Source organism: Pelobates fuscus, chromosome 13, assembly GCF_036172605.1.
Source record: "Pelobates fuscus isolate aPelFus1 chromosome 13, aPelFus1.pri, whole genome shotgun sequence".
Classification (NCBI taxonomy): domain Eukaryota; kingdom Metazoa; phylum Chordata; class Amphibia; order Anura; family Pelobatidae; genus Pelobates; species Pelobates fuscus.
In genome coordinates, this window is record NC_086329.1 from 18,583,052 (window position 1) to 18,600,798 (window position 17,747).

The 17,747-nt window shown below is 38.2% G+C and overlaps 1 protein-coding gene across 1 annotated transcript in view; it reads right to left on the reverse strand.

Annotated features, from left to right (window-relative positions):
• The window catches only part of TRAF3 (TNF receptor associated factor 3), a 97,788-nt gene that overhangs the window by 19,226 nt on the left and 60,815 nt on the right, over positions 1-17,747 (reverse strand). Inside the window, exons 2-6 of the mRNA XM_063440101.1 lie at positions 13,750-14,008; positions 11,662-11,713; positions 4,718-4,822; positions 2,895-3,062; positions 1,392-1,472 (exon numbers count right to left, since the gene is read on the reverse strand). Of these exons, the coding sequence (XP_063296171.1) occupies positions 1,392-1,472; positions 2,895-3,062; positions 4,718-4,822; positions 11,662-11,713; positions 13,750-14,008 (665 nt within the window). The remainder of the gene's footprint in view (positions 1-1,391; positions 1,473-2,894; positions 3,063-4,717; positions 4,823-11,661; positions 11,714-13,749; positions 14,009-17,747) is intronic.

Genomic DNA, 17,747 nt, shown 5'->3' on the forward strand with positions numbered 1-17,747 from the left:
TACCATCAGGGGCAAAGATCCCAGAAGGTGACGGAGCCGCATCAAGAAAATTCTGTGACATTTGATTACTTACTGGGCAAGACTGCTTTTAGGAAATTGCTAAAACAGAGCCTAGTGTATAATTGATATTATGGACTATTTTCCTAACACTAGTTATAGCATTTGTATTAGTAATGTGATAGTGTTTCTTTAATGATTGAAATGTGTGCTTTGCATACATGTCCATACCCAGGGTTCCCTAAACTGCTAATGGTTGTGAATGGTCAAAGACATTTCAAATATTTGGCGAATTTAGTACACCTGGGAAAGAAGCAAGTATTTGACATTTTTCCCAATCCACCAATTTGATTTAAATATTCTGTGTTTGCCGGCAATACCTGTTTTAGTCAATGGCTCCTGTAACGTTTATATGACGCACTACACACAGTCACTTAATAATGCAGTGCATTGAAATCCACAGCCCTGTAGTTGTGATATAAAGCATGTGATATAAGAACACATGACACAGTACAAACAAAACCACAACTAAATAGGCAGCTGAGTAAAGATAAAGTCACATGATTGCTTTAAAGCGGTGACCCACAAGGACGGAGGAAAATAATTGCTTTCTAATACAGCTTTAAAGGCTGTTTATTATATCAACAGAGACACTTCATTCACCTTCTATATATTCATACAAGGCATACAGCTATTAAAGTAAAAGCAGGCAAAGAGATTTTTCAGATGTAGCAGAACTACCTAGGCTGACAAGGCATCATGGGAGTTGTAGTTTTAAAACAGCTGGAGATCTACTTTTGACCACCACTGTTTAAAGGCATACATGACACCTGGGAAATATATTGATTAGTAAAGCACAAAAATAAAAAAAATCTAAGTCTAAAACGGATATATTTTCTACCTCAGCTCTCCGCAAGGCAAACAATGATTTCTGGACTGAGCCATAGACATTCATATTAGCCAACCGCTGCATGTTGTAAAACATTACGAGAATCTGAGCAGGAACAGGTCAGTTAAATTATGGGGAAATACGTTCCAAAAACAAAAAGGAAGGAAACATGTTTTTAAAAATAACTTTGCTAGATAATCTTGAAAAGTGAGAACACAGCATTCAGAATGTTTATCTTTTTTTTTTCTTACAGGTAGGAAGTCCATGCTTTAGGAAATTATGTGTCTTGGGAAGTTGAGCAGTGACTTAAAACAAAAGGTTTTATTTAGCGAATTACTCCTTGCTTCCAGTCAAAAAGATTGTGTCATGAACCTGGAAGCCATTTTGTTTTTGCAGATACACATAAGACACATAAGAGCGTGACAGTCACGTAAAATACATAAGACTGAACCAACTCTGGTCAGCAGGTAGAGATCAAAGTATTCCGTACAGAAAATTCACTTACCTCACTTCTCAAAAGGCTTTTTACACTACATTTATGAGGACAGGCCACTACAACAGACGGACACTCCATATCTTCGTGATTCTAAAAAGGAAATTGGAAAGAAAAAGACATATCATGAATTTTGGATGTGGACGTGGATTTGGCCTCCGAGGAGAGAGAAAAGGAGGAGGTTAGACAAAGCATAGAGACGACCCACCAAGGGTGAATAGTGAGGGACGTAACAAATGAATCCTCCAAATTTAGGGCCTAACCCTCACCTTACTCGTAGAACAAACTCCAATTTGAATGAAGGAATAAATAAAGTGGTGCTCGCCCTTAAAAAACTTGAAAAGACTATTATAATGATTTAGAAATCCCCCACACACGTTCGCAAACAAAACCAAAAAGTGATCACTTGTCTCAGGTTAGGTTCACTAAATCTACTAAATATTAAAAAGTCCAAATGCTGATAGTGTGGCTCAGTCCTGTCCTTAGACTAACCATAACGTGTCTGGTCGGACTAATATGGAGGTACAGTAAATGAAGACAACAGCTGCACTGTAGGTATTCTATATCACAGCATTGAAACCCTGTTAGTTAACTTTATCAAATAGTAGAAAAAGATACATAGTAATTACAATGTATCGACCTTATGGCAGTTAATGACACTATTTAACTATAAAATGTAAACAAATTTCCACTAAGCAGGATATTCCACAGAGGAGCCTAAAAGAAGTAAAGAATAAAAAAAAAATAGACTGGAAAAGGAGTTAAAGGGACACTACAGTCACAGAACAACCACAGCTTATAGTATTTGTTCTGGTGAATATTATCATTCCCTGCAGGCATGTAGACACTCATAGAAAAGGCAGTGTTTACATTACAGTTTAGGGACACCTCCAGTAGCCACTCATCAGATGGCCACTAGAAGTGTTTCTTGGGGCAGTGCTGCACAGTGTGACTGACATTCAGTGTCTCCGCCCTCTGCATGGAGACAGTGAACTTTTCTTTATAGAAATTCATTAATTCAATGCATCTCTATGAGGAGATGCTGATTGGCCAGGGTGGCGTTCGCCTCCAGCCCGCCGCCTTGGCTGAGATCACCACTTTCTATGGGAAAGCATGGTCATTGGCTGAGATCACCACTTCTGATAATGTCAGCTAAAGAGGCAGATCAGGGGCAGAGCCAGCAGCAGCAGACTGGAATAAAGGTAAGATTTTACTATATTTAGGGAGGAAATGGGGGGCCAGATGCAGGTTTGTGTTCTTGACCCTATAGTGTTACGTTTCTTTAAGTTTGATCAAATATATAACCTTATACATGGGTCCTAATACCCTAAAGTGAGCATATGTTAGAACCACATATGTAATGCAATAATGTAAACAGCCATTTAAGCCAGTATTTGATGAAATACACACAATATAACACAGTCAACTAAATGAAGAAAAGAAAAAAAAAAACATCCCAGAAACAAATACATTTAGTAGAGGTATAAGTTTGCTTTCCCCCTGTCAGACACATACCTGCATTTCTACCAATGCTACTTGGTTTTTACAGAATTTACATGGCATCTCTCTGTATCTGCAGGTCTTCTCTATGTGGTCACTTAAGTCCTTTCTGATCACTTTTTCTTTGCAGTCTGAACGAGGACAAGGAAGTTCTTCAAACTGGCAGTCACTTTTTAGGTGAAGCTTAAAGGAGGAAACAATGAATGGACATGTAAGCTTCTCAAAAGAGTATGGTTTCATCAAATATATTTACATTTTTAAATGTTCGAATGATGATAATCAACTGAACATGTAACTTTCTAGCCCAGCGGTGACAGCGGATGTGATGATGTTGATGCTGTTCCAAGATTATGCTGATTAATACAATTATGAAAATTACAGTTTAAGTAACCAACCATTTTAATAATCAGTGAATAACTACTAGAGGAGGTCAACCGTAAAATGGGAAAATTTTATTTCAAATACACGCACCACGCAAAAAGTAAAATAACAAAATGAGAGTCAGTTTAAAGCAGAGTGTCCCAATCTTTCTCTAATCTCGGTTTCACAGGCAGCAGATTTTTCACATCAGTTCTGAACGTTCACTAGAAATGTACACGTACAGAGTCATACACTACAGTGGGAATTGTCGACTATACAAAGTGAAATTCACATTTAAGGCTCATGTCATAGAGCAGACATTTTAAAGTAAGCAAATATGGACCCCAGACTTGTATTCATAAAATAGAGGTCTCCATAAGGCTAAGTTTGAACTTTTTGTTTGGGGGAAGGAGTTTCATTTATGACATGATTGCTATAGAGCTTCTAATTCTCACAGTGTGAGACCTATCCACTGATTATCTCTAAATGTAAGAGAAGATGAGAACACTAAATGCAGAACTAACAAGAAGAAAATTGTGAGAATTTTTAGTAGTCTAACTATTAAAGGGACATTAAAGGCACCATAATCACTACAGAGTGCTATAGAGGTTGAGATGGCAAGAGTCCCCAGGTTATGTTTGTCGGTAATCTGTCACACTGCACCCACTGTCCTTCCAGGCTAAGTTGGTCTGAAAAAGACAATGTCTATATATATGCATTATCATACCAGCTTGCACCAGGTTCCAAGAGAATTTACTGGTTGAGAAATTTGGCAAACAACTCTCAGCTAATGAAAGAATGATTTAGTATGATAATGAGAAAGTATAAATTCCTACCGACACAGCAAGAAAGGTTTAAAACCACTCATAAAATGGTTTGATAGATTACCGGCGGAAAACTTCTGCAGACTCCAGGCTCCTTAACTACAGCAGCACAATGTAGTAATTATGGTTCCGATTGGGTCCCTTTAACTTTTAACTTTTTCAGCTACAGAATCGTGAAGGCACAAACCGCACAAAGGTTATCAGTGGTTCTTTGCTTATTCAAAGGATTGAGGGATACACATCTTGGCAACATTTTCTTGACCAGGGATGTCCAAATGAAGCATAGTACAGCTAGATAGGACCAATAATTTGTTACTGTTGCCATAACTAGCTCTTAACTAGACACACCAAGCACCACAGTCGCTACAGCCTATTGAAGTGGTTAGGGTACCAGGAGGCCATTGGTGAATCCCTGAAACCCTCTGTCCATACCCTTAGGAAGATATAACATAATCAAAAGGTTTACTTTTGAAAATGGTTTTGACAAAAACTGGTACTTCACCCACAGACTCCTAGGACTATAACGACTACACTGAGCTAAAGTGGCTAAGGTGGTTAAGACCTTGCTAATTTTACTAAACAATGTAATTATTTCAATGGTGTATTGTCTGTAGAATTCCATGCAGTACTGTGGTTTAAATCAGGCAACCTTACCAACAGATTACCCAGAGTTATTTGCTCTTTGCACCCTCTGTTCTCATTTCTGCAGTACATCTGTAGTGCAAGAACCTCCCTCCTGCAGCAGTTATCCTTAAACACCTAGAATCAAAATAGAAACAGTAGATGTTAGATATTACGTTTATTAGAAATATCTACAATACTGATCCCTCTGTCCTGAATATGATTACCAATGCTAAAAACTGTATTAAGCATGTATATTGATTACCACTGAAAACCAATGCATGATACACGATATTGCATTAAAAATTTGTGTAAATTAATTCACTTGAAAACCAGGATCTGCCAACAAAAGCCAATCCTGGGGAGTATTTGCAAAGCGATCAGTAGAAAAATTTGAAGCAGACAATGAACATTCATTATTTTTATTTATTTCAATATTCAATTTTCCCCATTTTTTATTTTTTTTAATGGGATATGACCATAATGCATTAGAAATAAAAATGAGGTCAATTCTACCTTTGAGTGTCCTTCTAAATGCGTATTTTTTTAAAATTATCAGTGGAAGTGTGACATTCAAGGTCTGTGAGGCTTGCAGCATTTTTAAATTACTTACAAATGCTGAAAACGCATTGTTGGTACATGTTGAATTACCCATTGTACAGCGCTACGGAATGTGCTGGCACTATATCAATAATAATAACAAGAATATGTACTTTGTTGTCTCCTGCATGCTTTAAGATGTGTGTCCATGCAGGATTCATGATGGCTATTGGGTCAGGGTGCTCAAATATGAGTTGTTAATAAAGCGTCAGGACGGTCGCAACCCACGTCCAGAGTTTCTGTAATTTTTTTCCACATTTTTGAACCCCCACTCCCCTTTCTGGCAGGTGCAGGTTTTTCCTTTTTTGTATTATTGTTTCCTTGACTTTTTTTTTTTTTTAAACATCTGAGTCCCCTGAGGGAGATAGAATCTGCATTAATTGTGCTTGAAGATGTTGGACTGCCTGTCACTTATGAGGTCTGCACATATCTTTATGACATGTTATTAACCATTTTCCTACAATAAAGTCTGCACTTTCCATGATCGACCCGGTGGATATATTCAGAGATCCTTATGAGTGCGGACTGTTTGGCTGGTTTTGGCGATTGCTCAAATATGTTTTATCATTCGACTTGTGAAATATAAAAATCATAGACTGTACAAACACAAAGTTACAGAGACTCTAGTGCATACTGCTATTTGCATTTCTGGTATGTTTAAAAAAAAAAAAAAAAAAAAAAAAGACTAGAATTATTGCATTACCTTCAACCATAACGCAAGAAAGAAAACCAAATTCTGCAGACAGAGAAAATGACTCATTCTATCTGAAAGTATGAGATCTCTGGACTGTGTATCAATATAAAAACTAGCGAAAAACACTTCTGTAAAGGATAGTCAGATAGCCTGCTACAGGAGAGATGAATAATGTTGGATACGCAGAATTAATCTAATATTACATTTTATTTGGTCGATTCAATGCTTTAGAATGAATAGAGTTGTGCAAAAATGTATTTGGGTCAAATTCCTTTTAATGAATTGATTGATCTGGGATCTACCTGTGGAGTCTTATTCAATTGATAAGACTCGATGGGTTAATGTAACAGATGGAAAAGCTATTATTCTGATAATGTTTTTGAGTATATTTTCACTTTCTTTAGTTATATTTGTTCTGATTAGATGAAGATATTAAAATGTTTGTGTTCGGGGACATTTTCAAAAGAAAAAAAGTGAAATGAAAAGAAATGATAAAAACAAGAACATTTACGGGAATATATTGTTTAATAAAAAAAAAATTAATTTTCCTGCAAAACAGAATAAATCCAGAATTGACAGGGGAATTTGCAAATATAACAATTGGATAAAATGTGCAGTTCCGTTAATGACAGTCCATAAGCTAGGATAAGCATGTTAGGCAGTATTCTACACGAGCATAGCACAACAGAACCATAACAGAACATAGCAGCCTGTCATCAATGACTCAAGCATGATAGCACCTCTTAGTAAGAAGACTAATTTTGTCAGTTGAGCAACCTGTAACACCTCTGCTGTCTCACCGCTGACACACTACAAATGCTTATTTTTTTTCCCTTTACTATTCTTAGTATTGCTAATAGCTTATTTACTTTATCGTTATTCTTTTCATTTGAAAAAAATGTATGCATACCCAACATGCCACAATGTTATTACGTTAAGCCTATGAGAAACGAGCCTGCTGATGCCGTTATGGCGATACAGGCACTGTTGTTCCTACCTGCATACCAAAAATAAAGAATTTATAAAAAATAAAAAAAAAAGTGCAGTTCCTTTGGTTTATTTAATGAATGACACTGTATTGACAAATAAGCTTCTACAAGATTGGCAAGTTTGGGGAGGGAGGGGCTGTAATCCGTTTAAGATTTTCAAAATATTTGGCTACCATTGGAAACTCACTGTTTAGTGAATTAATAAAATGTTTTTAAGAAGGTCAAGGCCCTGTAGCACATGTTTGTTTTAAATTGATGTTGTTAAGCTCGAGCCCCAGAGGGTCACAAACTATTTTGATTTTGTAATTCCATGGAATCCCTCCTTTTGGCTATTAAACTTTTTTTTTTAATAGCTTGGGAAAGTTGGGTGTTCCCCATCAGATAAATGTGATATGGTTTCAGTTTTAAATGTGATAAACAATCCTTTGCACACTGGGTGGTAATCTGAAACGTTCCTCCAGTTAATTAGGCGTTGAGTGTTTAGACATGACTTCTCAAGGATCCACAAACAAGCACGTTCTATAAGAATTTCCCTGGCACGAAAGTCGTTACGGGCTTATTGTTCATGGTACCTATAGACACACTTTGTACAGCCCTGGGTGCAAGTATTGCATTTCTACAGAAATGTCCTGTAAACACGCATCCTGTTTCATGTTTGGGACTTTCCAGCTTTCTCAAATCTGCAATTTCAGAGAAACAAAGTTGAAGAGTCCTGTGCAATGCATGCAGGCAGGCACTCCTTAGTTTAACTTGGTATTTAACTAATTACATTACCCCATGACTATAACATTCACAGAGCTATAGATTACCATTTTCTTTTAACATTCTCCCTTTTTTATATTTTAATTTTCTCTGATTGATTAATTCCCCCCCATATTCCTATTTTTCACACTATTTCTGCCAACGACTCTAAATGGTTTAATCCCAGAGTCAAGCCTTTCTCCCCACTGCCAAACTGATCTTACACATATTGCTCCTCCATTAGCCCAGAATTGGGTTCCATTGACATTCCTTAACTTTGTATTGATGTTCCTCTGCAGATCCTTCCTTTCTCCCGCCAATCCCAAAATTCCTTTGCTACGCTTGCTGACATTAGAAGCCCATCCAGCTTTTTCCCCCTTAAAGTTTCTACATCTGTCCTGCAATTCCTTCTATTCGTCCATCGGCCTCATCTCATCCACCACTAATTTTACTATTTACCCACCATGATTACATGATCATCCGAAAGCCTCACCTCATTCCCATTAAACTCATTCCCATCACCTCGTCATATTAACGATAGCTCTATCTTTCTTGGTGCTTCCACGTTCCACCACTCCTCTATCTACACCCATCTCTATTCTCTCCTCTCTATGTCCACCATGCCTCTTCTCTCCACGTCCACCAGGCCTCTTCTCTCCACTCCACGTCCACCAGGCCTCTTCTCTCCACTCCACGTCCACCAGGCCTCTTCTCTCCACTCCACGTCCACCAGGCCTCTTCTCTCCACTTCACGTCCACCAGGCCTCTTCTCTCCACTCTATGTCCACCAGGCCTCTTCTCTCCACTCCATTTCCACCAAGCCTCTTCTCTCCACTCCACGTCCACCATTCCTCCATTACCCTCTCCTCATCCAATATTAATCCTAGCTTTGCAACATATACCAATTATTTTTTATTTGCTTACCTTCTTCAGTCTACCTATTCCCTCTTTCTATCCATGTAAATGGTCAAATATATTATGTATATTAAAGATTTATAGAATAAAAACAATAAGTACAAGATGCAGAAGTGAAAATTTAGATCATGTTTAAGTGAGAAGAAGTCACAAAACAATTTCTGAACACCTGGATTAATTAAAAAAAAAACTGAAAAATTCTGGTCAACTCTTCTACCACCTAGAAACAGTTAACTACGGACCTATAATTCCAATTCTGCACTGTGTGGGCTCAGCCTGATTAGTATTTTCCATTTAAACCCTCCCACACTGGCGCCAATCTCTGGCAAAGCATTGCTACGAAAGCCACGTTTTTACACCAACTGCTGTTACAGAACACGTTTGAAGATCAAAGTCCAGCAGTTTGTCCACAATTACATATAAAATTATTCAGATCAGGTTTTAGTTTTTTTTAATGGATGGATGGTGACTCCATCTGTGTACTTATTCCCTGTAAAGAATAAGCAATATAATACGCAGATCAGCTCAATGCACTCTGAGGGACCAAATCAAGGGCAAACCAGGACTTGGACCAGGAATGCACTGGTCCTCACAATATTAGAGGGAGTTATACTGTCGAGTGATAGCTGCTGCCATTTTAATGATATCAGCTGACATAGTTGTCGCTGTAGACTATATTTCCCACTAATCTCAAGCAGCCCTGGGACGTGTATTCTTCTCTATTCCTCATTCACCATTCCTCCATTATCCTCACTAAAAACAGCACTATAACAAGTTACACTATTCATTAACCCCTACAGTACAGTAACACTATTCATTAACCCCTACATTATATCACCTCAACACAAACCATCGATGATGCATGTCATCATAACAATTCATCTTTAAAGATCCTATTCAAAAATGGAATACCACCCTAAAAATAAACGACTGCGGGATTCATGGAGGCCACCAAAACGGAATAATCAGGACATTACATGCTGGTATAAGTTCCATAGGGATCAGATTTGGCTCAAATCAAATTGTTTTTAAGAGGTATATGCAGTTAATGAACTACATTTCCCATGGTGCCTAGACAGCCTTGTAGTTCACAATCATCATTAATGCCAACGCTGGCCATCCGGAGTACAATACGCTGGAAAACAGAACACAAGGTTTCAATCCACTGGTAATCTATATGGCTACACTGTCTAAATGGCAGGTTGTGTTATTTCAGCCACACCTGGTGCCAACACATTATTTGTTACATACAAGCCCACTTGACAAATTTCCTCCCAATTGCTACAAGTTCCGCTAAAGTTAAATAGAACCAACATTGCAGATTTACAAACTGCATCAAGGAGTAAAGCTTGCAAAACAACTTTGCAATTGGAGACTCAAAATACTAATTTAGCAATACTAGCTTACAACCCCACGAGCAATGCATAGAGTCTGCAGGATTGGTGGAAATCTCCCCCTCCCTCCATTAGACTCTGTAGATCTGGGATATGGGTTCTCCAGTGAAAAAAAACACTCTTTAGCATCTGGGTAAGATATTTTGCAGATACTATGTGAATTCTACCCGACTAACCGCATAGCGGCAACTTAAAAAAGTTTTGTGGAAAAAAAATTATAATATGGAGCTGTTAATAATTTATACTTGGTCCTTTAAAGGGACACTATAGTCACCTGAACAATGTTAGCTTAATGAAGCAGTTTTGGTGTATAGAACATGCCCCTGCAGCCTCACTGCTCAATCCTCTGCCATTTAGGAGTTAAATCCCTTTGTTTATGAACCCTAGTCACACCTCCCTGCATGTGACTTGCACAGCCTTCCATAAACACTTCCTGTAAAGAGAGCCCTATTTAGGCTTCCTTTATTACAAGTTCTGTTTAATTAAGATTTTCTTATCCCCTGCTATGTTAGTAGCTTGCTAGACCCTGCAAGTGCCTCCTGTATGTGATTTAAAGTTCAATTTAGAGAGTGAGATACAATTATTTAAGGTAAATTACATCTGTTTGAAAGTTAAACCAGTTTTTTTCATGCAGGCTCTGTCAATCATAGCCAGGGGAGGTGTGGCTAGGGCTGCATAAACAGAAACAAAGTGATTTAACTCCTAAATGACAGTGAATTGAGCAGTGAAATTGCAGGGGAATGATCTATACACTAAAACTGCTTTATTTAGCTAAAGTAATTTAGGTGACTATAATGTTCCTTTAATTTCAGAAGAGGACATTCTAACTAATACCATGCTTCAAACTCTGCAGCTTCAGACTGGAGAAGTCTGGAGAAGTTTTTCCTGGTTAGCCAGGGTATCTTTATGGACCAGAACATGATGACAGCATGGAAAGCCTCTGGACCCTACAACAGCTGTCTCCATCAAACATATTAAAAAGCCCTCTAACGTGTTTCAATGTATTATTTCCTCAACAGTTTAAAACTCGCTGCGTGGAGGCCAGGGAGAAAAACAACGGTAAGTTATAGTTACCTGGAGCTATCCCTAGCGGGTGCTGCTGTTTTTTTCTTCATGTCTTGGTCCTTCATCTGCCATGACTTGTGTCACTGTGGTACTCTCACTCATGAGCTCAGTATAGTATCACAAGACTGCGGGATCTTCCGTAGATACAATTATGCAATGCACAAGAAGACGGCTGACCCACACAGCTGTCAATAGTGACATCTGTAGGAACTGACCAAGCTTGAAGGCAGACGTTCTGTCTTTTGTCAAGATTTGTCAATTTCAAACTCAACCATACGACAAAGTAGTCTTTACTTTGTTGTGTGATAAAAAATATAAAGCAATCAAGATAAGAAGGCAGCGGTTTCAAGTAACTAACTAACTGTGTGGCAATCTCCAGTAAATTGGGCCTCAACGATAGACTGCAAAACATGTTCTGCAATTCAGGTGATTCCCTATGATATGAAAGCATCGGTATCAAATATTGAACCAATATAATAACACCTTTCAGTACAGGAATCTAGCAATCACACTGAAATGAAATCCCTATAGAAGAACAAATATGAAAGGCTTTAATCTTACTTAATTATACAGCCTTACCTTGTCTCTAATGAGGATTTCTTCACAAGCCGTACATTGCTGGTTGGGTGAACTGAGAGGGAAAAAAATGAAAATATTCCAAATCAGAGGCTAACTAAAACTATTAGTATTTATACGGTATATATGTAAAAATGAATATACAATTTCCTGGGTCAAATGGTTAATCAATTTCCCATCAAACTGACTCAACCCACTCACTTTATCTTTTAATTCAAGCATTGTATGTTTTGAAAAGCCTCATACAGAGATATATTATTTAAACTAATCTTTAAACCAGTATTGACTGCTGTAGGAACATAACACATTATTGAAATAGTCAGTTCTTTATTTTACTGAAAAAAAAAATATTTAAGACAAGATCACAGTATTCTATTTAATGCTAATATTTAAATGAATTTACAGCCACACGTTTGACGTTTTATTGCTTCCATAGCTAGGACATAAAATAAAATTAATTTAAAAAAAAAGTATTTTTATGCATATACAGATCATGTTCCAAAATACCCAAATTAAAAGCATGTACATAAACAGATGTTTTTCTTCAATCATTATCATTTATCCATTGCAGGAATAAATGACCAGTGCACGAGGCAGGGGGGATCATCATACAATCAATCTGCACAAGGCAGAGGTATTGTACACACACAAAAATGTCCCCGATACCTTTGACAGGCACTCTACATACAAAAGAGCCTAAGCAGTAGCACATATGCATGTAAAAAACAAAAGCAGGCCTATAAGAGAGGCTATTGAAACTTTTGCTATTGAACGTTTTTGTCAGAATTATTATGGGTCCATAGAGGTGGCCAAGCTTAAAGGGGCACTCCACTGCTCAAAAAATATAAAAATATATATATATACACATATAATTAATAGGTATGCCCCAAATGACTTCCTTGTTTAAAAAAAAAAAAAAGAAAAAAAAGAATTATAATTATTTTGTGTGTCCTTTAATGTCTTTTCCCTTTCCCCCTAGATAAACTTGTATTATATAAAGTAAAACTTTTTAATAAAAACAATTTGAAAACATGCATACATTTATTTATAGTTTTTTTTTTTACTGGGGGTATATCTACAAACAGCTTGCAAACACTGCAGATTGCTTGTCTGAAGCCTCCCCCTTTTAGTCTGTGCTGGGGAAATGACCCATCAGAGGATGCTCATTGAGAAGCCTCTGATTTTAAGCTGTGCGTGTGTCCGGTTCAAAGCCGGAGAGATCCATGGACGCAGCAGTAAACTGGGCATTGTGGATGCGTGCACACTCACAGTCTCACTTTTCTCAACAGAGAAAGCACGCATGTACAGGGTCCATTTTATGTTATGACAAAAGCAAGAAGAGTCAAAGGACATGCCAAGGTCAAGAGATACAAAAACAACAAGAATACTGTGAGACAAGCCGGTGGTCAAGGAGTACAGAAATCAGGACAATCTATTAACAAGCCAATGCTTCAATACTGATTCAGAAACAAAGCGCTACGGCACCTTGGAGAATAATTTTGCGTCAATAATGCAGCACTGCGTCACAATGACGTTTTAGCCGCATCCCAGTTTGATAAAACACTGCAAATCCTAGGGAATTCTAACAAATACAGGAACTTCACAGAGGAGTAAGATTTAAATATAATTTTTCGTATGTCTATTACTAATTGTGTGTCATCTCTAGCCTGGAGCACCCTTGAAATGACTGACGGGAGGCAACAGCATTGCGCAACTCATACCACGCGCTGAAAAGGAAAATTATTTAGACTTGCAATGCAGTCAGCAATATAACTACACAACAGGTGATACCGAAATGAATCTATGAACAAGCCTTAAAGGACAAGATGTCCATCACCTGGATTTTTAATATGATGTTTACTTATCTCTTGATGGCCTACTTAGCAACAATAAGTAAACGCACAAGGCAGCCATTTATATACCAGGGGCACAGGGCTATCTCTGTAGAACAAAGCTCCCAAATTGTGACACATGACCTCAGCCTACGTCTAGTAGAAGGCACAATGACAGGTATTTATAGGTGTACATAAACACACGGCAAGATGACTAACTAGGCCGCTTCCTGCAACCCAATTATTATCAGTACCTCACCTTAGTAATGAATTCATGCAGGTTTCACAAAAGCGATGGCCACATTCTGTCTGTCTGGGGTTACATAGTACTAAACGGCACTTTTCACATTTGTATTTTTCCTCCACAGTCTTTAGGAATTTCTCTTTGTAGCCTCCTTGTTCTGGCACGTAGATGGTGGTTGCAAGGCTGCGATCTGGATTGGCTCTTTGTTGTAATGTTTGCACAGACACGGGTGGATCATTCTTTTTGCCAGCATCCATGATATGACAGCTAAATTCTGTAACAGAAATAAATACATTTGGCAGTCAGGCTTTTTGTGTTCCACCGTTTCCAATGGACTACTTGCAGGTGCAAATAGAAACATCTACCGGTACTTTATAATGCTTTTCACAACAGGTCTCTGCGTCCCCTGCTTCCTTCTCAAAGACACAATAAAAACAAAGAGCTTCAGCTTATTCCCTGTTCGGAACTAGGAAAGGATTGATTATATGAAAAGTCAGTGCTAACAAAATAATATGTCACTGTTCTCAGCGTACACTCCACTGAAAACTATTAATAAATAAATAAGTTACTAAATATACTCCCATAGAAAACATGCATGTATTTTAGTCTACATGTTTTCTCTGGGGGTATAGGAAAAAAATACGGCTTGCAAAAACTGCAGAACTGCGGTCTGCAGCCTTTGCAAGCCCTTCCCTCTTTCCTTTGCAAAAACTTTGTCTTCAAATAAGAGGCTTCTAGTCACGTGCACGCGTTTGGGGGGTTTCCGATGCTTCTCGATGAAATGTATTATGGAAAAGGAATTCCGACTCCAAATACAAAAGTGCAGGTTTCTATTGACATCAAATATGACAGACTCCGGACACTTTGGGGAGAAACAAGCAGTGTTTCTTAAATCTGACACCTCTCCTTCCGACATTATGAATAAACACGACTTCCTCACCTTCCAAGCACACACACTGCCTACTCACACTGTGCAAGTCAGCCGCCTGAAGTAAGCCCACAACAGTGTTCCCAACCAGCTGAAAAAATGTCACTCTAGGTCAGGGATAGGAAACCGTCGGCACTCCAGATGTTGTGGACTACATCCCCCATAATGCTCTTACACCCATAATGCTGGTAAAGCATCATGGGAGGTGTAGTACAAAACATCTAGAGTGCCGACGTTTACCTAGGTATTACAGGGTACAGTGCAATGGGTGCACACACTCAAAGTACAGCTCTTGCAGTTCGTGTTTCTGCCACACAAGATTGCACACGTTTTCTAAAGAAGGGTGTCAGAATAAAAGAGATCTGGGTACCTGTATTGGTTATTACATATTTTTAATATTTAAAATATTTTAATTGTTAATAAGCTAAATTGTACTTATTTACAAGGATAAAATAAAAAGATAGACTTCAACATGACTGTTATTATTCTTTATCAGCATTTATAAAGCACCAACATATTCCATAGCGCATATTCCATTATAAGTTTAAAAAAAAATAGCACTTTCAAAATGAAATCATCGGTTTCCATCGATAAACTGACAAAACCATTTCTGCACCTCTAAAGAGGCTCTGTCACTCTCTGGGATTTCTCCATAAGACCCCAGACTGTGACATTGCTGCTTGGTGTCCGGTGGCACAGAGGAAGGTAGGTTTTACTTACAGGAGCTGCCATGCTCTTTAGTCATCAGCTCCTTGCTTTTCAGTTGCCAGGAGCCGACTAACACATGCGCGAGAGTACAACACATGGAGTTCTATGGAGGATTCCATGAAGTGGAATATATCTTTGTATGTTTTTATCTTTTGAGGGGGGTGAGGGGGTTGTCAAAGAATCACATTAACAAGAAATTCCTGGGTGTGTTTGGTTGTTGTTTTTTTTTTTTTTAAATGAGATGATAAACACATATCAGCTCATATCCACATTTTACGGGCTTAAACCTTGCAAAGCAACATCAAAACATTTCTCTCGTTTATATAAGCTATAAGTGAGACTGGTCACACCATTTGACCACAATTCGTGTCCACTGGAGCAGTGATAGGCCAAGAAAGATAAAGCCAGAGCGATATACAGTTTCAAAGACGATTTAGTGACCGTGCCAATTTAAATCAACGTCATATTGCTTTTACGACGTAAGTGAGGGACAAGCCCAAGTCACATGGGCTGAACTTGTTCTGCACCTTCAAATGAACAGCTTGCAACGCAGGAAAACCAAAATACCCAACATGTGTGTCACCATGTGTAATAAAGGACACAGCTTCAGGAATAAAAGGAAATCATGACGGAAAATTTCCGTCATGTGTCCTTAAGGGGTTAAAGAAGAAGAAAAGTCCTTAAACATTAAGTAAATAATACAATGGTTTTAAAAATGTGTAGCTTTAAGAATGCCGATGGCAGAATAGATATGTTCAAATATCTGTTGTTGTATGTTTTTAAAGCAGTTAACCCGGGAATGAACAACCGCCCGTACAGAAAATCAAAACAAAATAGGGACAGAACTGCAGCATCTCTTTTGGAGAAAGAGAGATTAACCTCTGCCAGCTTGAGAGGAGAGTTTTGATTTGGAAGGTTACACAAAATGCCGCAAGAAATGCAGCTCTTGGATTCCGTTCAGAGCTGCCTGTGATGTGGTTATTATATTAGAAACGACATTGTGAGTCTCAATACAATTCTGTTTGATTGTGTAAAAAAATTGTATTTCTTTCTTTTTTTTTTTCCTCAGTAGAGCACTGGCAATAGGAAGCCAAACATAAAGTACAAACTGGCAGAACGTAAGAAATAAATAAGGTTAATTGAATGCTCCAGTGAATGGCACAGCATAGCATAGCTTCCCATGTCTGGAGGCAAGATTTGGTAAATAGCTATACCCTGGTATGTAATGACGGTAGGATCCAGATCTGGTCTTGTAAAACTGTGTAACGTAGGGTGGTGGTTACATTATATTTCTGACGTTCACGGCATTAAAAATATGTGGAATAAATACTGGCAGCACACATGGACATGTGTACACATAATGAATTCTAACAGTGAGGGGATTACACGCCAATTAGAGAAGTCCAGACGGTCAGAAATAGTAGGGAATAAATTTGTAACGGCTGAAGTCTACAAGTAAGCAGAGTGCAACAGTTAATAGCTGATGGGCTTCATTTAGTAAAAAAGTTTCATTCTGAATCAGATTGTTGTGGTACGGCTGGAGTGTGGGGGGGGGGGGGGGGGGTTGACAGATCCACCATGATGTATATGTCAGTGCATATCGATACTAAGTGTCAGAGAGTGTATTTTAAAAAGAAGTAGTGCTTTATCATCCAAACTGTGATCAGACACTATAATACATTTGTGAGTCATCACCTTAAAAAAAAAGGTAAAAGAAAAGCGTGAGCAGAGGTCACCTAGAATAGAACGAAGAGTAATAACCAATAGGATGTTGCCCACTCAGGAGGCTGGAAATGAATCTCAGTTGTGCATTACAGAAGGAACTACGGTAATACTATTATCAAACTGGTTCCACCTACAGAGACAGTGCAGAACGAAAGCATAAAAATGGGTCTCATTTTTGCCATTACAGAGGGAATGAAAACCATATCAAATTGGTCCCACCTACAGGGACAGTCCTGAATGAAAAGACGAACTGGGTCTCATATGAACCATTACAGAGAACACTCAGACAATTGTTTCCTCTGTAATGGCAAAAATGAGCTTAAACAAGTTTCAAACTAGCTGAGTGGAAACTACACATAATGCATGTTCCTTACACTAATTTGCCGATAAAATAGTAGTAATACATGGAATATTTTAAAGCTTTATCTGATGAGTATGGCTAGTGGGGACTTTAGGGACTGAAGTCCTTTATTTACATATTTTCCACTTCCCATTTAGATATGGATCCACTTCGTAATCATACATAATAACTATATCTAAAGGTTATCTCTGTCTCACAATCTTTCTCCGTGAACCCGCCACTTCCCACACCGCTGCATTCTCCAGGAAAGCCAGTAAAGGCTGGATTGACTCAATGTTTGATTTCCTTAAA